The following is a 26,148-nucleotide window of genomic DNA, read 5'->3' as shown; positions in this document are numbered from 1 at the left end:
AAGCTGCCCCATAGATCTTCCATGCAAGGCTCCAGCAGGAGATGCCTGCCAATGTCAATCACCGAGTATTACCTTTTTGAAGGATATCACTGTTATTCATTAAAGACAGCAGATGGGCACCGTGCAGGTGTGTGTGGGCGTTCGTCAGGCCATTCTCGTGTTTGTGTGTGTGCGCTCATGTTTGTGGCAGAGATTGTGTGTCTCCAAGGCTGTGTATGAATACCATTAATGGATAGTTTTGTTGTGGTTGTTCAGCACTCAGCCCACAGCCAAGGCTTCTCATGTTTTTCTGCTGTAGACTAGATCAGAGGGGATGTAGGGAGTGTCAGGACTGACTCACCTTCAGCTTGAGAACCAGACCAGCTCTCTGTGACCAGACCCAGGCTAAACCAGGCTAAAACTCAGCCTGACCCATCCACGCTAAACCAGGCTAACACTCAGCCTGACCCATCCAGGCGTATTAACCAGGACTGCTTATAGGGATACAGGGCAGTGGGTGAAAACTGGGTATTGGAGAGAGATGCAGGATGTTAGAGAGGGATATAGGGAAGTGGGTTAGGAAGGAGGGAGTGAGGGATGGAGGGAAGGGGGAGTAATAAGGAAAGGAAAGCCTCTCTTCTCCTGAGATCTGAATTCATTGAGAGTTCAAGTCTTTAATTAGCTAGCTAATTACCATGTGAGGTTGGGTGTTTTTTATTTATTTACGTGTTGGCACAATATTTAGACTGCCATCTTGACGAGGGCCTGGCTGGAGATAACCCACCACGGTCAGGAGGACCTAGCGGTCTACACAGTAGTATTGTGAATATTAACTGTAGTATCGTGGTATCGAGTATCTAGTATCGAGTATTAACTGTAGTATCGTGGATATTAACTGTAGTATCTAGCATCGTGAGTTAACTGTAGTATCGTGAATATTAACTGTGGTATCGTGAATATTAACTGTGGTATCGTGAATATTAACTGTAGTATCGTGAATATTAACTGTAGTATCTAGCATCGTGAGTATTAACTGTAGTATCGTGAGTATTAACTGTAGTATCGTGAATATTAACTGTAGTATCGTGAGTATTAACTGTAGTATCGTCAATATTAACTGTAGTGTACAGCAGCCAAACCCAATTGACGGACCCCGGTCCGGGTCCGGACCCAGGGAAGGGTCAATACAGACAGGTCAACGGACAGGTCAATACGGATAAGTCAATAAAGTATTTATTTTTATTATTATTTTTTTTTTTTATAGGGGGGTGGATCAGCTTAATATTGCAGAAAGAATGTTGCTTCCAATGTAATTGTCTGCATCATTTCCAATCCCCCATATTTTTTGGGGTAAATATATATATCCATACACGCATGCATACATATACACATATATACATACACATACCTATATAGACATACATACTTTTTTAAAGAATATACCTTTATTATTATTCCCCGCACCCTACCACCGATCCCCCAATTGGAGTAAACTAATAAACACTTCTGCTTTTACCTTCAATTTATACATCTTATACCCATCTTACAGACACAGTCCACTTTACAATAGTTCTCTCTTATTTGTTCTTAGTCCTTCCTCTATTTCTGTTGTCCATCCAATTTTATTTCCACTTGTAACTGTGCTATTTCACAAAAGCTCCGCACCTATACACATTTCACAGATCCCGTATGCCCTACATTGTTTATCTTGTTATTAGTCCCACCCTTCAGTTCCCATCTATCTTCCAACATCATCCATTTCGGATTTTTATTTGCCATATATTTTTCAACTGTGCTCTGATGCTTCACAAAAGACTTGAACCTTCCTATTTTCATAGCTTCTATAGATTGTAAATTAAAAATAAACATTTTTGCTAAAATAATTATTATATTATTGATTGATTGACTATGGCTTTTCAAATCCCCAGTATTGCTATCTGTAGCGTTAGTTTTAGGCAAATGTTGCAATTCTTCAGCCATTCCTGGACCTGTGACCAAAAACGAGCTACATATGGACAATACCAAAATAAATGATCTAATGACTCTGCCTCCTCACAACAGAATCTGCAGAGCTGGGAAGATTGTATACCCCATATATATAACATTCTATTAGTTGCAAGAATTTTGTACAGTAATTTAAATTGAAAAATTCGAAGTTTTGAATCCGGTGTTGTTTTGCGTATCAATTCATAAACCATGTGCCATGGAATGGGTACATCGAAAATCTCTTCCCAACTATTTTGCAATTTATATGGCACAGCTGTCAGTTTTTTGGTCCTTAAATGAAATTGGTATATGTTTTTATTTATCACACTTTTCTTTAACCATTTATGTTCTTTAATACAGTCAATAAAGTATTAGACTGCTTTCAATCAACCGGGCACAGCGGCGCCTCCAACTCAGCTCTCTCTCGCTCGCTCTCGAAGCAACGTCCACCTCTATTAGTGCCCCGTCTAATCCAATCGCGTGGTTATATGCAAATACAAGAGGCCGCGTCTTCCCTAATGACATCAATGCAAATATCCTCTGTGGAACCTCGGGACAGACAAGACCGAAGGAGACAAAGATGTTCTTCAACAATGTTGATGTAATGATCCACATGTATACAGTCAAAATGAATGTAATTCATTAAAATTCTTATATAATGTACATTGAATAACATGTTTCCTACATTGGTAGACGACGGTTTGTTACTACGCTGTACCACAGCGCAGATAAAGAACGATATCCATCCAGACGGTTTGTTACTACGCTGTACCACAGCGCAGATAAAGAACGATATCCATCCAGACCTTTGCCACCTAGGAAATTTGTGTCACTGTTGTCAAATAGTTGAGTACTCCTGGTATACAGTATCTACATTAACATGAAACTTGACAGTTGTATAGGGGAATGGCTCTGTTTACAATATATACAGTAACAGTGGATAATTTACAGTAAGAATTACATGAATATTAACAGTTGTATAGGGCAATGGCTCTGTTTACAATATATATATAGTATGTGTGGATCATTTACAGTAACATTAACCGTAGGAGCATGGGCCCGTATACAGTAACAGTAGGATCATGGGCCCGTATACAGTAACAGTGGGAACATGGGCCCGTCTACAGTAACAGTAGGATCATGGGCCCATCTACAGTAACAGTAGGAACATGGGCCCGTCTACAGTAACAGTAGGATCATGGGCCCGTCTACAGTAACAGTAGGATCATGGGCCCGTATACAGTAACAGTAGGAACATGGGCCCGTATACAGTAACAGTAGGAACATGGGCCCGTCTACAGTAACAGTAGGATCATGGGCCCATCTACAGTAACAGTAGGAACATGGGCCCGTCTACAGTAACAGTAGGATCATGGGCCCGTATACAGTAACAGTAGGAACATGGGCCCGTATACAGTAACAGTGGGAACATGGGCCCGTATACAGTAACAGTAGGACCATGGGCCCATCTACAGTAACAGTAGGAACATGGGCCTGTATACAGTAACAGTAGGAACATGGGCCCGTATACTTTATCTCAGCGATGTATACCGACAGACCTAGTGTACTTTATCTCAGCGACGTATACCGACAGACCCATTATACTTTATCTCAGTGACGTATACCGACAGACCTAGTATACTTTATCTCAGCGACGTATACCGACAGACCTAGTATACTTTATCTCAGTGACGTATACCGACAGACCCATTATACTTTATCTCAGTGACGTATACCGACAGACCCAGTGTACTTTATCTCAGCGACGTATACCGACAGACCCAGTATACTTTATCTCAGCGATGTATACCGACAGACCCAGTATACTTTATCTCAGCGACGTATACCGACAGACCTAGTGTACTTTATCTCAGCGATGTATACCGACAGACCTAGTATACTTTATCTCAGCGACGTATACCGGCAGACCTAGTATACTTTATCTCAGCGATGTATACCGACAGACCCATTATACTTTATCTCAGCGACGTATACCGACAGACCTAGTATACTCTATCTCTGCGATGTATACCGACAGACCCATTATACTTTATCTCAGCGACGTATACCGACAGACCTAGTATACTCTATCTCTGCGACGTATACCGACAGACCTAGTATACTTTATCTCAGCGATGTATACCGACAGACCCAGTGTACTTTATCTCAGCGACGTATACCGACAGACCTAGTATACTTTATCTCAGCGATGTATACCGACAGACCCATTATACTTTATCTCAGCGACGTATACCGACAGACCTAGTATACTTTATCTCAGCGACGTATACCGACAGACCTAGTATACTTTATCTCAGTGACGTATACCGACAGACCCATTATACTTTATCTCAGTGACGTATACCGACAGACCCATTATACTTTATCTCAGCGACGTATACCGACAGACCCATTATACTTTATCTCAGCGACGTATACCGACAGACCCATTATACTTTATCTCAGCGACGTATACCGACAGACCCATTATACTTTATCTCAGCGATGTATACCGACAGACCTAGTGTACTTTATCTCAGCGACGTATACCGACAGACCTAGTATACTTTATCTCAGCGATGTATACCGACAGACCCAGTGTACTTTATCTCAGCGACGTATACCGACAGACCCAGTATACTTTATCTCAGCGACGTATACCGACAGACCCAGTATACTTTATCTCAGCGACGTATACCGACAGACCCAGTGTACTTTATCTCAGCGACGTATACCGACAGACCCAGTATACTTTATCTCAGCGACGTATACCGACAGACCCAGTATACTTTATCTCAGCGACGTATACCGACAGACCCAGTATACTTTATCTCAGCGATGTATACCGACAGACCCATTATACTTTATCTCAGCGACGTATACCGACAGACCCATTATACTTTATCTCAGCGACGTATACCGACAGACCTAGTGTACTTTATCTCAGCGATGTATACCGACAGACCCATTATACTTTATCTCAGCGACGTATACCGACAGACCTAGTGTACTTTATCTCAGCGATGTATACCGACAGACCCATTATACTTTATCTCAGCGATGTATACCGACAGACCCATTATACTTTATCTCAGCGACGTATACCGACAGACCCATTATACTTTATCTCAGCGATGTATACCGACAGACCCAGTGTACTTTATATATAGTTCACTATTCTTAAAATCCACTCTAAGGAATATGGTGCCATTTTGGATTTTACCTCTAAACATTGTATCCGTCCTCCCACTCCTTTTTTGTGCTCTTCTGACAGGGCTAGTGGTTATTTATCCACTGTCATTTCTTTGTCTGCAAAACATGCACTTATGCTAATTTCAGAGCAACATTCTTTCCCATTTGTCAGTTTAGAAGCAGGTGAGCAGGAGGGAAGTTGAGTTAGCAGAGGGCTCTCAGAAAGAGCTGGCAATGCTTCTGAAGAGAGATATGGGGGGAGAGGAGGTGAGAGGAAGGAGAGGGAGGAGAGGAGGCGAGAGGAAGGAGAGCAAGGACAGGGAGGAGAGGAGTGGAGAGGGCGTAGGAGGAGGAGGAAGGTAGATGAGGATGGGAGAGAGGGAGGAAGGTAGATAGGTGAGGATGGAGGAGAGATGGAGAGGAAGTAGGTAGGTAGGTAGGTGTGGGAGTGGATGGATGAAGGGAGGGAGGAGAGTAAGTAATACCCTGTTCAAGCTGAGACCAGCCATCCCATGGTGCATTGTGGTGTCTGCTGTTTCCTGTTTAGGCATCCGTGATAATAGAACACGGAACAAGACAATTATTATTATTATTTATTTTTTTACAAAAGTGAAAATGTTTGACTTTGTAACGTGGGATTGTAATTGTAAATGGCATTGTTAACAATATGTTGTAGGCCGAAGTTAGCAAATAGTGTGTCGACACAGAAACAGTGCTCTCCTGAACACAGTGCTCTCCTGAACCTCCCACTTCAGTCTCCTGGGCGTGTGTCCCAAATTGCACCCTATCCCCTATATAGTGCACCACATTTGACCATGGGCATTAGCGCTCCGAGCTCCATTGGACATCAGATGAACTGTTATACCGGTTTGGAGCCAAATCAGAGAGTTTGACACAGCCTGAGTGTGTGACAGCAACAATGGCTAAACCCTCCCAAGACACAGACAGACAAAGACAGTTGATGTCATTAACGTGGTCTCGCTAGATAGTCTTTGTTAGGCCGTGAATCAGGTCTTTCTGGCCAAGGGCCAACCAGCTGACGTCAACCGTCATCAATTGGCACCCTATTCCCTATATAGTGTACTACTTTAGACCAGGGCCTATAGGGGGTTAGGTTTCCATTTGGGACATATCGCATGAGTCTGTGTCTGTCTGCTATCTGTCACATTAACGCCCCCAAAGTGTCACTGTTATTAAATTAGTCCCCACGCAAATCTGGAGCATCATTTTATCAATCTGAGAAGGGTGAGGAGGGGAGAGAGACTGAAGGGAAGGGGGACTGTGAAAGAGGGAAACTGAAGGAAACTTGATGATCAATCTGTTTCAGATTGTGACTTGATTGATCGTCATGGCTGATGGCTTTATATCTAGCTGTTCTTAGGTCTAATAGACATTAACTAGACACACAATACCACCACCACTATCACCACCACCACTATCACATCTATCACCATCACCATCACTACCACCATCACATCTATCACCATCACTACCACCACTATCACCATCACTACCACCACCATCACCACCACTATCACATCTATCACCATCACATCTATCACCATCACATCTATCACCAACACCATCACATCTATCACCATCACATCTATCACCATCACATCTATCACCATCACATCTATCACCACCACTATCTCTATCACCATCACATCTATCACCACTACCACTATCGCCACTATCGCCACCACTATCACACCACCACTACCACTACCACCACTATCACATCTATCACCACCACTACCACTATCGCCATCACCACTATCATCACCACCACTATCACCACCACCACTATCACATCTATCACCACCACTACCACTATCGCCATCACCACTATCACACCATCACTACTACCACTATCACACCATCACTACTACCACCATCACATCTATCATCACCACTATCACCACTACTACTAATACTACTACCACTATCACACCATCACCACTATCATCACCATCATACCACCATCACTACTACCACTATCACCACCAACACTATCACCATCACCACTATCATCACCACCACTATCATCACCACCACTATCACCACCACCACTATCACCACCACCACTATCATCACCACCACCACTACCATCACCACTATCACCACCACCACTATCACCACCACCACCACTATCACCACCACCACTATCATCACCATCACATCTATCACCACTACCACTATCATCACCACCACCACTACCATCACCACTATCACCACCACCACTATCACCACCACCACCACTACCACCACCACTATCACCACCACCACTATCATCACCACCACCACTACCACCACCACTATCACCACCACCACTATCACCACCACCACTATCACCACCACCACCACTATCATCACCACCACCACTACCACCACCACTATCACCACCACCACTATCACCACTATCACCACCACCACTATCACCACCACCACTATCACCACCACCACTATCACCACCACCACTATCACCACCACCACTATCACCACCACCACTATCACTATCACCACCACTATCACCACCACCACTATCACTATCACCACCACTATCACCACCACCACTATCACTATCACCACCACTATCACCACCACCACTATCACCACCACCACTATCACCACCACCACTATCACCACCACCACTATCACCACCACCACTATCACCACCACCACTATCACCACCACCACTATCACCACCACCACTATCACCACCACCACTATCACTATCACCACCACTATCACCACCACCACTATCACTATCACCACCACTATCACCACCACCACTATCATCACCATCACATCTATCACCACTACCACTACTATCACTGATACCACTACTACCACTATCACATCTATCACCACCACTATCGCCGCCACTATCACTATCGCCACCACCACTATCGCCGCCACTATCACTATCGCCACTATCACACCATCACCATCATCACCACCACTATCATCACCACTACCACCACCATCATCATCTATCATCACCACTATCACATCTATCACCACTATCACCGCCACTACTACCATTACCGCCACTACTACCATTACCGCCACTACTGCCATTACCACCACTACTGCCATTACCGCCACTACTACTGCCATTACCGCCGCTACTACTGCCATTACCGCCACTACTACTGCCATTACCGCCACTACTACTGCCATTACCGCCACTACTACTGCCATTACCGCCACTACTACTGCCATTACCGCCACTACTACATTACCATTACCGCCACTACTACATTACCATTACCGCCACTACTACATTACCGCCACTACTACTGCCATTACCGCCACTACTACTGCCATTACCGCCACTACTACTGCCATTACCGCCACTACTACTGCCATTACCGCCACTACTACATTGCCATTACCGCCACTACTACATTACCATTACCGCCACTACTACATTACCATTACCGCCACTACTACATTACCATTACCGCCACTACTACATTACCATTACCGCCACTACTACGTTACCATTACCGCCACTACTACGTTACCATTACCGCCACTACTACGTTACCATTACCGCCACTACTACATTACCATTACCACCACTACTACATTACCATTACCACCACTACTACATTACCATTACCACCACTACTACATTACCATTACCACCACTACTACATTACCATTATCACCACTACTACATTACCATTATCGCCACTACTACCATTATCGCCACTACTACCATTATCGCCACTACTACCATTACCGCCACTACTACCATTATCGCCACTTGCTCTCACTCGGTCTCTCCAGTGTCCAGACTGCCTGTATGTCCTAGTCTAACCCCGTCTCTCTCTCGCTCTCTCTCTCTCTCTCTAGTGTCCAGACTCAGCCTGTAAGCAGGACCTGTTGGCCTACCTGCAGCGTATTGCTCTGTACTGCCACCAGCTCAACATCTGTAGTAAGGTCAAAGCAGAGGTCCAGAACCTGGGAGGAGAGCTCGTGGTCTCTGGGGTAAGAACTGATGTGCTTTGTTACTACCACTTTACATGTGTAGTCTAGTGGTTAGAGCCAGGTAAGTCTCTTAAGAGTTTTGCACACCTGGATTCTACATTATTTGCACATTATTCTTTTTTAAATACTTCAAGCTCTGTCAAGTTGCTTGCTGATCATTGCAAGACAGCCATTTTCAGATCTTGCCATAGATTGTCAAGCCAATTTAAGTCAAAACTAACTAGGCCACGGAACATTCAATGTCGTCTTGGTAAGCAACTCCAGTGTATATTTGGCATTGTGTTTTATGTTATTGTCCTGCTGAAAGGTGAATTAATCTCAGTGTCTGTTGGAAAGCAGACTGAACCAGGTTTTCCCTAAGGATTTTGCCTGTGCTTAAATCTATTGTTTACTTTCATCCTAAGAAACTCCCCAATCCTTAACGATGATGAGCATACCCATAACATGATGCAGCCACCACCATTCTTGAAAATATGAAGAGTGATATTGTGTTGGATTTGTCCTAAACATTACACTTGGTTTTCAGGACATAAAGTTAATTTCTTTGTCCAATTTTTTTTGTTGCAGTTTTACTTTAATGCCTTCCTGCAAACAGGATGCATGTTTTGGAATATTTTTATTCTGTACAGTCTTTTCTGATTCAGCCTCGGTTTTCTCCAATCACAGCCATTAAACTCTTAACTGTTTTTTTTATTTATTTTGTACCTCCATTTTTCTCCCCAATTTCGTGATATTCATTTACGATCTTGTCTCATCGCTGCAACTCCCCAACGGGTTTGGGAGAGGTGAAGGTCCAGTCATGCATCTTAACACCCACTCGATTAACCTGGACGCCAGGAAACACCGATCAACTGACGACCAAGTCAGCTTGCAGGTGCCCGTCACAAGGAGTCGCTAGAGCGCGATGAGCCAAGTAAAGCGCCCCCGGCGAAACCCTCCCCTAACCTGGACGACACTCGGCCAATTGTGCGCCGCCCTATCGGACTCTCGGTCACTGCTGGTTGTGATACGAATACCAGGCTGTGATGCAACACTGAGATTCAGTGTCTTTAAACTGCTGCACTACTCGGGAGGCCACAACTCTCTAACTGTTTTAGTCATTATTGGCCTCGTGGTGAAATTCCTGAGCGGTTTCCTTCCTCTCCGGCAGCTGAGTTGGGAAGGATGCCTGTATCTTTGCAGTGACTGGATGCATTGATACACCATCCAAAGTGGAATTAATAACTTCATCATTGCTCAAAAGGATGTTCAAGGTCTGCTTTTTTCCAAATTTTTTACCCATCTACCAATAGGTGCCCTACTTTGCAAGGCATTGGAAAACCTCCCTGGTCTTTGTGGTTGAATCTGTGTTGGATATTCACTGCTCAAACTGAGGGAGCTTACAGATAATTGTATGTCTAGGGTACACGGATTAAGTAGTTGCTAAACACTGTTATTGTACACACAGTGAGTCCATGCAACTTATAATGTGAGTTAAGCACATTTTTACTCCTGAGCATATTTAGGCATCGTCATAACAAAGGGGTTGAATACTTATTGACTCAAGACATTTCAGCCTTTCATTTTTTATTATTTATTGTTACTAACACTATACACACTGTGTAGTCTAGCTTTACACTGTGTTACTATCACTATACACACTGTGTAGTCTAGCTTTACACTGTGTTACTAACACTATATATGCTGTGGTCTGCTTCTAGAGCCGCTGACCGCGGTACACACATACCAGTCGGCATGGGTTCAAATCCCACCCAGGGCTCTTCTGACTCACACCTGGCCTTCTCTTCTCTCCACTGGTCCATCTGTTTAGAAAACTATGTGTGAGAATTACGCTGAATGATAAGAACTGGCTACCACTTTGATCTGCCTTGTTAGGCTGGGAAATGGCTAACAGTTTGATCTGCCTTGTTAGGCTGGGAAATGGGTAACACTTTGATCTGCCTTGTTAGGCTGGGAAATGGGTTACACTTTGATCTGCCTTGTTAGGCTGGGAAATGGGTTACACTTTGATCTGCCTTGTTAGGCTGGGAAATGGGTTACACTTTGATCTGCCTTGTTAGGCTGGGAAATGGGTTACACTTTGATCTGCCTTGTTAGGCTGGGAAATGGGTTACACTTTGATCTGCCTTGTTAGGCTGGGAAATGGGTTACACTTTGATCTGCCTTGTCAGGCTGGGAAATGGGTTACACTTTGATCTGCCTTGTCAGGCTGGGAAATGGGTTACACTTTGATCTGCCTTGTTAGCCTGGGAAATGGGTTACACTTTGATCTGCCTTGTTAGGCTGGGAAATGGGTTACACATTGATCTGCCTTGTTAGGCTGGGAAATGGGTTACACTTTGATCTGCCTTGTTAGGCTGGGAAATGGGAAACCCATTGTTGTAATTAATTCTGCCAAATTGCCAAATCTGCCAAACTACCTGGTAACAAATGATCAATAAATAACACTGTAAATTAAGTGGAAACTGATACATTAATTTAAAAAATGATTATCATGTTAGATAACCTGCCATGTAAATGTGCTCCAATAGTCAAAACATAATTTCCATCCACATTCTGCTACCTCATAGTAACCTAGGGGTCCATCCACATTCTGCTACCTCATAGTAACCTAGGGGTCCATCCACATTCTGCTACCTCATAGTAACCTAGGGGTCCATCCACATTCTGCTACCTCATAGTAACCTAGCGGTCCATCCACATTCTGCTACCTCATAGTAACCTAGGGGTCCATCCACATTCTGCTACCGCATAGTAACCTAGGGGTCCATCCACATTCTGCTACCTCATAGTAACCTAGGGGTCCATCCACATTCTGCTACCTCATAGTAACCTAGGGGTCCATCCACATTCTGCTACCTCATAGTAACCTAGCGGTCCATCCACATTCTGCTACCTCATAGTAACCTAGGAATGCGTTCCAAATGGCACCCTATTTCGTATATAGTGCCCCTCTTTTGACCAGGGAATAGGGCCCTGGTCTAAAGTAGTGTACTACATCGGGAATAGGGCCCTGGTCTAAAGTAGTGTACTACATCGGGAATAGGGCTCTGGTCTAAAGTAGTGCACTACATAGGGAATAGGGCTCTGGTCTAAAGTAGTGCACTAGATAGGGAATAGGGCTCTGGTCTAAAGTAGTGTACTACATAGGGAATAGGGCCCTGGTCTAAAGTAGTGTACTACATCGGGATTTAGGGTGCCATTTGTGTCGTTGAGTAGACAGACTGACCATTTTGAAACAAGTCAACTTTTAATAACTAAGGTAATATTTCCACCTAGATTTCCTTCCTGATATGATTATCCCAACCAAACTGAACAAAATGTGTTTTACCCTTTTTTCAGTGAGTCATATTATAAAATACATGTTTCTTCATCCTTCTTTCAGTTAAAAATTGCTCTGAATTTATGCACCGGTTGCTTTTCTCAATTTCAAAGCAAAACTGTAATTTAATCTTTCCTAGCCTCATTGAATAGCTGAATTTAAACTTAATAACCCAAGAAATAGGCTTCCCGTTAACTAATGATTTACAGCCGGTGTTTGATACAGATAATAGCAGAATAAATAAATAAGATGAAAGAAATAATAACAGTATTATAAAAGGCTTATTTGCATCCCAAATGACACCCTATTTTCTACATAGTGCACTACTTTTGACCAGTGCTCGCTCACAGGGCTCTGGTCAAAAGTAGTGCACTAAATAGAAAATAGGGTGTCATTTTGGACACAACCTTTTTATATAAAGGCTACCCTTCTCTGTTTCCTTTCCTATTTTCTTGTTAAGAAACTAGTGTCCCAAAATACTGTCCTTTCTCCCAGCAGTTTAATTACTGGCTTAAAGGGATACTTCAGGATGTTGGCCATTTTTATGCCTCTGCACCTTTTGTAGAGTCCATTCCCCGGTGGATTGAGGTCGTTCTGAGGGCAAAATATGTATGGAAGAGGTTCCATTTGGAGCACAGCCCTGGATCTGCTCCAGACTTATTTCAGTATACCCTGTTCACCACATGGTCAATCTGCTGCATGTTATACCCTGTTCACCACATGGTCAATCTGCTGCATGTTATACCCTGTTCACCACATGGTCAATCTGCTGCATGTTATACCCTGTTCACCACATGGTCAATCTGCTGCATGTTATACCCTGTTCACCACATGGTCAATCTGCTGCATGTTATACCCTGTTCACCACATGGTCAATCTGCTGCATGTTATACCCTGTTCACCACATGGTTAATCTGCTACATGTTATACCCTGTTCACCACATGGTCAATCTGCTGCGTGTTATACCCTGTTCACCACATGGTCAATCTGCTGCATGTTATACCCTGTTCACCACATGGTCAATCTGCTGCATGTTATACCCTGTTCACCACATGGTCAATCTGCTGCATGTTATACCCTGTTCACCACATGGTCAATCTGCTGCATGTTATACCCTGTTCACCACATGGTCAATCTGCTGCATGTTATACCCTGTTCACCACATGGTCAATCTGCTGCATGTTATACCCTGTTCACCACATGGTCAATCTGCTGCATGTTATACCCTGTTCACCACATGGTCAATCTGCTGCATGTTATACCCTGTTCACCACATGGTCAATCTGCTGCATGTTATACCCTGTTCACCACATGGTCAATCTGCTGCATGTTATACCCTGTTCACCACATGGTCAATCTGCTGCATGTTATACCCTGTTCACCACATGGTCAATCTGCTGCATGTTATACCCTGTTCACCACATGGTCAATCTGCTGCGTGTTATACCCTGTTCACCACATGGTCAATCTGCTGCATGTTATACCCTGTTCACCACATGGTCAATCTGCTGCATGTTATACCCTGTTCACCACATGGTCAATCTGCTGCATGTTATACCCTGTTCACCACATGGTCAATCTGCTGCATGTTATACCCTGTTCACCACATGGTCAATCTGCTGCATGTTATACCCTGTTCACCACATGGTCAATCTGCTGCATGTTATACCCTGTTCACCACATGGTCAATCTGCTGCATGTTATACCCTGTTCACCACATGGTCAATCTGCTGCGTGTTATACCCTGTTCACCACATGGTCAATCTGCTGCATGTTATACCCTGTTCACCACATGGTCAATCTGCTGCATGTTATACCCTGTTCACCACATGGTCAATCTGCTGCATGTTATACCCTGTTCACCACATGGTCAATCTGCTGCATGTTATACCCTGTTCACCACATGGTCAATCTGCTGCATGTTATACCCTGTTCACCACATGGTCAATCTGCTGCATGTTATACCCTGTTCACCACATGGTCAATCTGCTGGGTGTTATACCCTGTTCACCACATGGTCAATCTGCTGCATGTTATACCCTGTTCACCACATGGTCAATCTGCTGCATGTTATACCCTGTTCACCACATGGTCAATCTGCTGCATGTTATACCCTGTTCACCACATGGTTAATCTGCTGCATGTTATACCCTGTTCACCACATGGTCAATCTGCTGCATGTTATACCCTGTTCACCACATGGTCAATCTGCTGGGTGTTATACCCTGTTCACCACATGGTCAATCTGCTGGGTGTTATACCCTGTTCACCACATGGTCAATCTGCTGCATGTTATACCCTGTTCACCACATGGTCAATCTGCTGCATGTTATACCCTGTTCACCACATGGTCAATCTGCTGCATGTTATACCCTGTTCACCACATGGTCAATCTGCTGCATGTTATACCCTGTTCACCACATGGTCAATCTGCTGCATGTTATACCCTGTTCACCACATGGTCAATCTGCTGCATGTTATACCCTGTTCACCACATGGTCAATCTGCTGCATGTTATACCCTGTTCACCACATGGTCAATCTGCTGCATGTTATACCCTGTTCACCACATGGTCAATCTGCTGCGTGTTATTCAGTATACCCTGTTCACCACATGGTCAATCTGCTGCATGTTATACCCTGTTCACCACATGGTCAATCTGCTGCATGTTATACCCTGTTCACCACATGGTCAATCTGCTGCATGTTATACCCTGTTCACCACATGGTCAATCTGCTGCATGTTATACCCTGTTCACCACATGGTCAATCTGCTGCATGTTATACCCTGTTCACCACATGGTCAATCTGCTGCATGTTATACCCTGTTCACCACATGGTCAATCTGCTGCATGTTATACCCTGTTCACCACATGGTCAATCTGCTGCATGTTATACCCTGTTCACCACATGGTCAATCTGCTGCATGTTATACCCTGTTCACCACATGGTCAATCTGCTGCATGTTATACCCTGTTCACCACATGGTCAATCTGCTGCATGTTATACCCTGTTCACCACATGGTCAATCTGCTGCATGTTATACCCTGTTCACCACATGGTCAATCTGCTGCGTGTTATACCCTGTTCACCACATGGTCAATCTGCTGCATGTTATACCCTGTTCACCACATGGTCAATCTGCTGCATGTTATACCCTGTTCACCACATGGTCAATCTGCTGCATGTTATACCCTGTTCACCACATGGTCAATCTGCTGCATGTTATACCCTGTTCACCACATGGTCAATCTGCTGCATGTTATACCCTGTTCACCACATGGTCAATCTGCTGCATGTTATACCCTGTTCACCACATGGTCAATCTGCTGCATGTTATACCCTGTTCACCACATGGTCAATCTGCTGCGTGTTATACCCTGTTCACCACATGGTCAATCTGCTGCATGTTATACCCTGTTCACCACATGGTCAATCTGCTGCATGTTATACCCTGTTCACCACATGGTCAATCTGCTGCATGTTATACCCTGTTCACCACATGGTCAATCTGCTGCATGTTATACCCTGTTCACCACATGGTCAATCTGCTGCATGTTATACCCTGTTCACCACATGGTCAATCTGCTGCATGTTATACCCTGTTCACCACATGGTCAATCTGCTGGGTGTTATACCCTGTTCACCACATGGTCAATCTGCTGCATGTTATACCCTGTTCACCACATGGTCAATCTGCTGCATGTTATACCCTGTTCACCACATGGTCAATCTGCTGCATGTTATACCCTGTTCACCACATGGTTAATCTGCTGCATGTTATACCCTGTTCACCACATGGTCAATCTGCTGCATGTTATACCCTGTTCACCACATGGTCAATCTGCTGGGTGTTATACCCTGTTCACCACATGGTCAATCTGCTGGGTGTTATACCCTGTTCACCACATGGTCAATCTGCTGCATGTTATACCCTGTTCACCACATGGTCAATCTGCTGCATGTTATACCCTGTTCACCACATGGTCAATCTGCTGCATGTTATACCCTGTTCACCACATGGTCAATCTGCTGCATGTTATACCCTGTTCACCACATGGTCAATCTGCTGCATGTTATACCCTGTTCACCACATGGTCAATCTGCTGCATGTTATACCCTGTTCACCACATGGTCAATCTGCTGCATGTTATACCCTGTTCACCACATGGTCAATCTGCTGCATGTTATACCCTGTTCACCACATGGTCAATCTGCTGCGTGTTATTCAGTATACCCTGTTCACCACATGGTCAATCTGCTGCGTGTTATTCAGTATACCCTGTTCACCACATGGTCAATCTGCTGCATGTTATACCCTGTTCACCACATGGTCAATCTGCAGCGTGTTATTCAGTATACCCTGTTCACCACATGGTCAATCTGCTGCATGTTATACCCTGTTCACCACATGGTCAATCTGCTGCGTGTTATTCAGTATACCCTGTTCACCACATGGTCAATCTGCTGCGTGTTATTCAGTATACCCTGTTCACCACATGGTCAATCTGCTGCATGTTATACCCTGTTCACCACATGGTCAATCTGCAGCGTGTTATTCAGTATACCCTGTTCACCACATGGTCAATCTGCAGCGTGTTATTCAGTATACCCTGTTCACCACATGGTCAATCTGCTGCATGTTATACCCTGTTCACCACATGGTCAATCTGCTGCAAGTTATACCCTGTTCACCACATGGTCAATCTGCAGCGTGTTATTCAGTATACCCTGTTCACCACATGGTCAATCTGCAGCGTGTTATTCAGTATACCCTGTTCACCACATGGTCAATCTGCTGCATGTTATACCCTGTTCACCACATGGTCAATCTGCTGCATGTTATACCCTGTTCACCACATGGTCAATCTGCTGCATGTTATACCCTGTTCACCACATGGTCAATCTGCTGCATGTTATACCCTGTTCACCACATGGTCAATCTGCAGCGTGTTATTCAGTATACCCTGTTCACCACATGGTCAATCTGCTGCATGTTATACCCTGTTCACCACATGGTCAATCTGCTGCGTGTTATTCAGTATACCCTGTTCACCACATGGTCAATCTGCAGCGTGTTATTCAGTATACCCTGTTCACCACATGGTCAATCTGCTGCATGTTATACCCTGTTCACCACATGGTCAATCTGCTGCATGTTATACCCTGTTCACCACATGGTCAATCTGCTGCATGTTATACCCTGTTCACCACATGGTCAATCTGCAGCGTGTTATTCAGTATACCCTGTTCACCACATGGTCAATCTGCTGCATGTTATACCCTGTTCACCACATGGTCAATCTGCTGCGTGTTATTCAGTATACCCTGTTCACCACATGGTCAATCTGCTGCGTGTTATTCAGTATACCCTGTTCACCACATGGTCAATCTGCTGCATGTTATACCCTGTTCACCACATGGTCAATCTGCAGCGTGTTATTCAGTATACCCTGTTCACCACATGGTCAATCTGCTGCGTGTTATTCAGTATACCCTGTTCACCACATGGTCAATCTGCTGCAAGTTATACCCTGTTCACCACATGGTCAATCTGCAGCGTGTTATTCAGTATACCCTGTTCACCACATGGTCAATCTGCTGCGTGTTATTCAGTATACCCTGTTCACCACATGGTCAATCTGCTGCAAGTTATACCCTGTTCTCCACATGGTCAATCTGCAGCGTGTTATTTCAGTATACCCTGTTCACCACATGGTCAATCTGCTGCATGTTATACCCTGTTCACCACATGGTCAATCTGCTGCATGTTATACCCTGTTCACCACATGGTCAATCTGCTGCATGTTATACCCTGTTCACCACATGGTCAATCTGCTGCATGTTATACCCTGTTCACCACATGGTCAATCTGCTGCGTGTTATTCAGTATACCCTGTTCACCACATGGTCAATCTGCTGCGTGTTATTCAGTATACCCTGTTCACCACATGGTCAATCTGCTGGATGTTATTCAGTATACCCTGTTCACCACATGGTCAATCTGCTGCATGTTATTCAGTATACCCTGTTCACCACATGGTCAATCTGCTGCATGTTATTCAGTATACCCTGTTCACCACATGGTCAATCTGCTGCATGTTATACCCTGTTCACCACATGGTCAATCTGCTGCATGTTATACCCTGTTCACCACATGGTCAATCTGCTGCATGTTATACCCTGTTCACCACATGGTCAATCTGCTGCATGTTATACCCTGTTCACCACATGGTCAATCTGCTGCATGTTATACCCTGTTCACCACATGGTCAATCTGCTGCATGTTATACCCTGTTCACCACATGGTCAATCTGCTGCATGTTATACCCTGTTCACCACATGGTCAATCTGCTGCATGTTATTCAGTATACCCTGTTCACCACATGGTCAATCTGCTGCATGTTATTCAGTATACCCTGTTCACCACATGGTCAATCTGCTGCATGTTATACCCTGTTCACCACATGGTCAATCTGCTGCATGTTATACCCTGTTCACCACATGGTCAATCTGCTGCATGTTATACCCTGTTCACCACATGGTCAATCTGCTGCATGTTATACCCTGTTCACCACATGGTCAATCTGCTGCATGTTATACCCTGTTCACCACATGGTCAATCTGCTGCAAGTTATACCCTGTTCACCACATGGTCAATCTGCAGCGTGTTATTCAGTATACCCTGTTCACCACATGGTCAATCTGCTGCGTGTTATTCAGTATACCCTGTTCACCACATGGTCAATCTGCTGCAAGTTATACCCTGTTCACCACATGGTCAATCTGCAGCGTGTTATTTCAGTATACCCTGTTCACCACATGGTCAATCTGCTGCATGTTATACCCTGTTCACCACATGGTCAATCTGCTGCATGTTATACCCTGTTCACCACATGGTCAATCTGCTGCATGTTATACCCTGTTCACCACATGGTCAATCTGCTGCATGTTATACCCTGTTCACCACATGGTCAATCTGCTGCGTGTTATTCAGTATACCCTGTTCACCACATGGTCAATCTGCTGCGTGTTATTCAGTATACCCTGTTCACCACATGGTCAATCTGCTGGATGTTATTCAGTATACCCTGTTCACCACATGGTCAATCTGCTGCATGTTATTCAGTATACCCTGTTCACCACATGGTCAATCTGCTGCATGTTATTCAGTATACCCTGTTCACCACATGGTCAATCTGCTGCATGTTATACCCTGTTCACCACATGGTCAATCTGCTGCATGTTATACCCTGTTCACCACATGGTCAATCTGCTGCATGTTATACCCTGTTCACCACATGGTCAATCTGCTGCATGTTATACCCTGTTCACCACATGGTCAATCTGCTGCATGTTATACCCTGTTCACCACATGGTCAATCTGCTGCATGTTATACCCTGTTCACCACATGGTCAATCTGCTGCATGTTATTCAGTATACCCTGTTCACCACATGGTCAATCTGCTGGATGTTATTCAGTATACCCTGTTCACCACATGGTCAATCTGCTGCATGTTATTCAGTATACCCTGTTCACCACATGGTCAATCTGCTGCATGTTATACCCTGTTCACCACATGGTCAATCAGCTGCATGTTATACCCTGTTCACCACATGGTCAATCTGCTGCGTGTTATTCAGTATACTCTGTTCACCACATGGTCAATCTGCTGGATGTACGACAGTCACACAGCTGCAGCCTCGTCCTGCTCTGAAGCCTTTAGCCCGAGGCTCCATCATGTTGCACTTGACTTCTACAGTTCAACTATTAACGTTCAAGTTCCCTCTCTCCCTTTTCCCTTTTTACAGGAGGTATCCCAAGCATTCCTAGAGAGCCAGGTATTCCCCACCTTCAGATACAGTACAGTAACATTCAGACTGCAGCCCAAACAACAACCTCTATTCCCTATTATAGTGCGCTACTTTTGACCCAGAGGCCTTAGGTCTTCTTGACCTATGTGCCCTAGTCAAAAGTAGTGCACTATAATAGGGAATAGGAGGCCATTATTTTTGGGACGTAGCCTGAGACATTGGCCAAAGCCAGACACATAGGATCATATGAACTCAGTGTCCCTCTAATCAGTGAGGGTGGTGGTGGGAAACATTACAGGTGGAAATACAGGTTGTCTCTTACTGCTGATCTGGGGTCAGATATCAAGTGCTCCCAAATGGCACCCTTAATGCCTATAATAGTGCACTACTTTTTCACCAGGGCACCTTGGGGGTCATTTGGGATACATCTATATGGTTATACTGTATAATGTTCCCAAGGTCAAGGTTATCCTGGGGAGATACAGTTAGTTATCTGATCCTAGAGCTGTGGTTAAGAGGACAACTTCTACCTCAAGCACTGGCTAACCTTGTCTCCTCTCTCCCTCCCCTCTTCCTCCAGGTGGACAGTGCTATGTCTCTGATCCAGGCAGCTAAGAACCTGATGAATACGGTGGTGTCCACGGTCAAGGCTAGCTACGTGGCCTCCACTAAGTACCAGAAGTCCATGGCCATGCAGTCCCTCAACATGCCTGCTATCTCCTGGAAGATGAAAGCCCCAGAGAAGAAACCCCTGGTCAAGAGAGAGAAGCAGGAAGATGGGTCCAACAACAAGGTAATGAGAATCATGTTAAAGCTGAGATCCTCTAAACTGGTCAGGTGTTATTGTTTTAAAAGGAGGATCTGAGCATTCAGCATCTTGGTAAAAAAACAAGAGTGCAAACTCTTCTGTTCTATTGCACATGCAATATTGTCCGGGGGGGGGGTTGTGTTATGTTTTAATATCGCCAACTGATGTGGCAGTTTCACAGCTCAGGATTCCAATTTTAATCATTTGTATAATCCCCTGCACAGTTGGTCGGTGTCCAGGACACAGATTTAACATAGTCCCGGACTAAAAAAAATTAAATATAGACTCTCCATTGAGAATATTTTTTGGGTCCATAAAACCATCCCTAATATGTTCTTATTTATGGCCTGTAAGTATATTTTATTTAACCCTTCTTTTTTTTTTACCAGGTAAGTTGACTGAGAACACATTCTCATTTACAGCAACGACCTGGGGAATAGTTACAGGGGAGAGGAGGGGGAATGAATGAGGCAATTGTAAACTGGGGATGATTAATTGACCATGATGGTTTGAGGGCCAGATTGGGAATTTAGTCAGGACACCAGGGTTAACAACCCTACTCTTATGATAAGTGCCATGGGATCTTTAGTGACCACCCCACCCTAAAGATGACACCCTACACAGGGCAATGTCCCCAATCACTGCCCTGGGGCATTGGGCGTTTTTATGTTAGACCAAAGGAAAGAGTGCCTCCTACTGGCCCTCCGACACCACTTCCAGCTGTCTCCCATCCAGGGACTGACCAGGACCGACCCTGCTTAGCTTCAGAGGCAAACCAACAGTGGGATACAGGGTGGTGTGCTGCTGGATTTAATGATGCAGGACACATGTCTGTGAGGAAAATACAATAAAATGTTATCTCTTCTCTTAGGTCAAGAGGTCATCCCAAAAGAAACACATCAACCCTGTGCAGGCCCTCAGCGAGTTCAAAGCCATGGATAGCATCTAGAGATGGACCAATCAGTCAGTCTGGGTGGTGAGAGGAGGTGGAGCTAGAAGGGGTTGAGATGCTGATGGAGCTGGCTAGATCAACTGTGGTGTGTAGACGGTTGGAGCTTCTTTTTAATCTAGTCAAAAAAAATGGGAGGGGGAAATGCATTTCTTATTTCCTGGCCTAGTCAGCTGTCTGACGTGATGTTGCTATGCAGGCTCGCTAAGGTAGAACAATATATACAGAGGCCCTTAAGATCACTCTTTCTCTACCAGTCTTTTTTTTTTTTTTTCAAACAACTGCTTTCTGATAAGTCTCTAGCCTACTGTATAACTTCTCTACTGGAAAATAAGGCGATTGTGTGTGTGTGTGGGGGGGGGGGGGGGGCAGCAACTAGACCAAGTAAAGGCCGTTTCTATTTAATTAGATTTTATTCCAGTATTGGTATGAGATGGGACGGGTGTATTTCATTGATACTGTAAGATCTAATTCTGTTCAAACTAATCATTTTGACCTCTGACCCTCCTATTTGAACCCCTGACCCCAACCTGTGATGTGAGATCCCCCCCCTGTGTATTTTTATACAATGACTTTCTACCGTGTTTTATGATTGCGTGGCTGGTGGGAGGAGGGTATTGGATGGTATTTCCGCTATGTGTCGTATATGATATGATGCAGTATTATGTTGTGTAGGTGCAGATCAGATAGGCCTGTCCACTCGATGCAAACACATCTCTCTATCGCTTTTATTAGTCTCGAGCAATAACTAGAGAACGTATGGATGTGTAACTTTTTTTGGGGGGGATAAACGTTTTAGCTTTTTGATTTAAAAAGACAAATTGATTTTTTTTTTCATTCTCAATGTGTATTCTGTGCTTATCTAATAAAAGTTTGATATTATCGTGTCGTTAACACTTTATACTTATTATAAACTGAATTGTCATAAATGTTTTATTTTTCTTCTGTCGTTAAGCAGGTTTTGAAGAGTTGTCTGAATGAGGTCTTGCGTGCCTCACTGTATGCAGCAAGCCAAAGCTAATAGAGAAGAGAAGCATTCTCTCCCAGCCTTCTGGTTTAATACGTAACACTAGCCCAGGGGTCTACACACACACACACACACACACACACACACACACACACACACACACACACACACACAGTCAGTGAGACTCATTCAATTAGCTGACATAAACTCTCTGAGTGTGTGATAGGTCACAGTGAGGGGGTATGGGGAATAGACCAGGCTGTGGAGGGGGTCTGGGGAATAGGCAGGGCTGTGGAGGGGGTCTGGGGAATAGACCAGGCTGTGGAGGGGGTCTGGGGAATAGGCAGGGCTGTGGAGGGGGTCTGGGGAATAGACAGGGGTGTGGAGGGGGTCCGGGGAATAGACAGGGCTGTGGAGGGGGTCCGGGGAATAGACAGGGCTGTGGAGGGGGTCCCGGGAATAGACCAGGGTGTGGAGGGGGTCTGGGGAATAGACCAGGGTGTGGAGGGGGTCTGGGGAATAGACAGGGCTGTGGAGGGGGTCTGGGGAATAGACCAGGGCTGTGGAGGGGGTCCCGGGAATAGACAGGGCTGTGGAGGGGGTCCCGGGAATAGACCAGGGTGTGGAGGGGGTCTGGGGAATAGACCAGGGTGTGGAGGGGGTCTGGGGAATAGACCAGGGTGTGGAGGGGGTCTGGGGAATAGACAGGGCTGTGGAGGGGGTCTGGGGAATAGACAGGGCTGTGGAGGGGGTCCCGGGAATAGACCAGGGTGTGGAGGGGGTCCCGGGAATAGACCAGGGTGTGGAGGGGGTCCCGGGAATAGACCAGGGTGTGGAGGGGGTCTGGGGAATAGACCAGGGTGTGGAGGGGGTCCGGGGAATAGACAGGGCTGTGGAGGGGGTCTGGGGAATAGACAGGGCTGTGGAGGGGGTCCCGGGAATAGGCAGGGCTGTGGAGGGGGTCTGGGGAATAGACCAGGGTGTGGAGGGGGTCTGGGGAATAGACAGGGGTGTGGAGGGGGTCCGGGGAATAGACCAGGGTGTGGAGGGGGTCCCGGGAATAGACCAGGGTGTGGAGGGGGTCTGGGGAATAGACCAGGGTGTGGAGGGGGTCTGGGGAATAGACCAGGGTGTGGAGGGGGTCTGGGGAATAGACAGGGCTGTGGAGGGGGTCCGGGGAATAGACCAGGGTGTGGAGGGGGTCCCGGGAATAGACCAGGGTGTGGAGGGGGTCTGGGGAATAGACCAGGGTGTGGAGGGGGTCTGGGGAATAGACAGGGCTGTGGAGGGGGTCTGGGGAATAGACAGGGCTGTGGAGGGGGTCTGGGGAATAGACGGCTGTCTCAATGAGACCACTGTGCATCTTAAATGCCACCCTAAACCCTCTTCCCTATATAGTGCAGTACTTCTGAGCAGAACTTTATAGGGTTGTCATTTGGGCCACAGCCCAGTGGCTAAGCAGCCAGATAGTCGGATCAATATTCTTCCTCCTAGCTCTGCTGCTGAGAGGAGGAGGGGAAGAGAGAGGAGGAGGAAGAGGAGAAGAAGAGAGGAGGGGGAGGAAGAGGAGAAGAGTGGGGAAGAGAGAGGAGGAGGAGGGGAAGAGAGAGGGAAGCGATAAGCTTTTTCCATGAATTAGTTAAAGCAGTGGAAGGTAATGTGGAAGTGTTAGCTGTGATGTTAGCTTGTGGTTCCATCAGCATAGACTATTCCGCATCCCAAAATGCATCCTATTTACTTTATATTGCACTACTTGACCCTGGTTTAAAAAAAAGAGTGTGCTTTGTAGGGAATAGGGTGCCATTTGGGATCATATAATAGCTCAGTAAAGTATGCAAGGATGGTGGGTAGTGCAGTGGGTTTATTTCTTTGAACCAGGGTCACTTTGGGTCTTCGTGTTGCGATGTTTCAGCTTGTTTCTGAAGAGGCAGGTCACGTCGGGTTACGACAGATGGACAGATGGGTTTTAGGTTCTTTGAGCGTTACATTGGGGCTGTGTGGGGTGAGATTTGGACTGGGTAGAGGGGTTTAGACGAAACGCTTCTCGTGATAACAATCTCATTTTGTGGTGAGAGAATATAGTTCCGTATATAGTGCACTACATTGAACCCCCCCCCCCCCCCCCAGGGAATAGTGTTAGTTGGGACTTACATTAGGAGTTACTGTAGCATCTGCCGTCTGTATGTCGTTCTGCTACTGCTGTCTGTCTTTCTGCTACTGCTGTCTGTCTTTCATACTGCTGTCTGTCTGTCGTTCTGCTACTGCTGTCTGTCTTTCATACTGCTGTCTGTCTGTCGTTCTGCTACTGCTGTCTGTCTTTCATACTGCTGTCTGTCTGTCGTTCTGCTACTGCTGTCTGTCTTTCATACTGCTGTCTGTCTGTCGTTCTGCTACTGCTGTCTGTCTTTCATACTGCTGTCTGTCTGTCGTTCTGCTACTGCTGTCTGTCTTTCATACTGCTGTCTGTCTGTCGTTCTGCTACTGCTGTCTGTCTTTCATACTGCTGTCTGTCTGTCGTTCTGCTACTGCTGTCTGTCGTTCTGCTACTGCTGTCTGTCTGTCGTTCTGCTACTGCTGTCTGTCTTTCATACTGCTGTCTGTCTTTCATACTGCTGTCTGTCTGTCGTTCTGCTACTGCTGTCTGTCTTTCATACTGCTGTCTGTCTGTCGTTCTGCTACTGCTGTCTGTCTTTCATACTGCTGTCTGTCTGTCGTTCTGCTACTGCTGTCTGTCTTTCATACTGCTGTCTGTCTGTCGTTCTGCTACTGCTGTCTGTCTTTCATACTGCTGTCTGTCTGTCGTTCTGCTACTGCCGTCTACATTTCAAATTGTCCAAGTAGAAATCACACCTTTCCAAATGGTACCCAATAATCATTCCAATAGGGCTCTGGTCAAAAGTAGTGCACTACATTCCCATAGGGCTCTGGTCAAAAGTAGTGCACTACATTCCCATAGGGCTCTGGTCAAAAGTAGTGCACTACATTCCCATAGGGCTCTGGTCAAAAGTAGTGCACTACATTCCCATAGGGCTCTGGTCAAAAGTAGTGCACTACATTCCCATAGGGCTCTGGTCAAAAGTAGAGCACTACATTCCCATAGGGCTCTGGTCAAAAGTAGTGCACTACA

General features: G+C 45.3%; 1 protein-coding gene across 2 annotated transcripts in view; it reads left to right on the top strand.

The window, feature by feature from the left end:
- Positions 1 to 22,936, top strand: part of LOC139581791 (catenin alpha-1-like) — a 246,011-nt gene extending 223,075 nt beyond the window's left edge. The window contains exons 18-21 of one of the 2 annotated variants that reach the window (XM_071411966.1): positions 9,025 to 9,159; positions 20,295 to 20,324; positions 20,878 to 21,090; positions 21,977 to 22,936. In XM_071411966.1, coding sequence (XP_071268067.1) covers positions 9,025 to 9,159; positions 20,295 to 20,324; positions 20,878 to 21,090; positions 21,977 to 22,054 — 456 coding nt within the window. In that variant the 3' untranslated portion in view covers positions 22,055 to 22,936. The remainder of the gene's footprint in view (positions 1 to 9,024; positions 9,160 to 20,294; positions 20,325 to 20,877; positions 21,091 to 21,976) is intronic. The other variant, XM_071411967.1, reaches the window with a different exon arrangement.
- Positions 22,937 to 26,148: the final 3,212 nt, after the last annotated feature.

The sequence above is a fragment of the Salvelinus alpinus genome, chromosome 7 (genome assembly GCF_045679555.1).
Source record: "Salvelinus alpinus chromosome 7, SLU_Salpinus.1, whole genome shotgun sequence".
In the NCBI taxonomy this organism is placed as follows: domain Eukaryota; kingdom Metazoa; phylum Chordata; class Actinopteri; order Salmoniformes; family Salmonidae; genus Salvelinus; species Salvelinus alpinus.
Note: the sequence above shows the minus strand (reverse complement) of the source record. Positions and strands in the feature narration are given on the sequence as shown.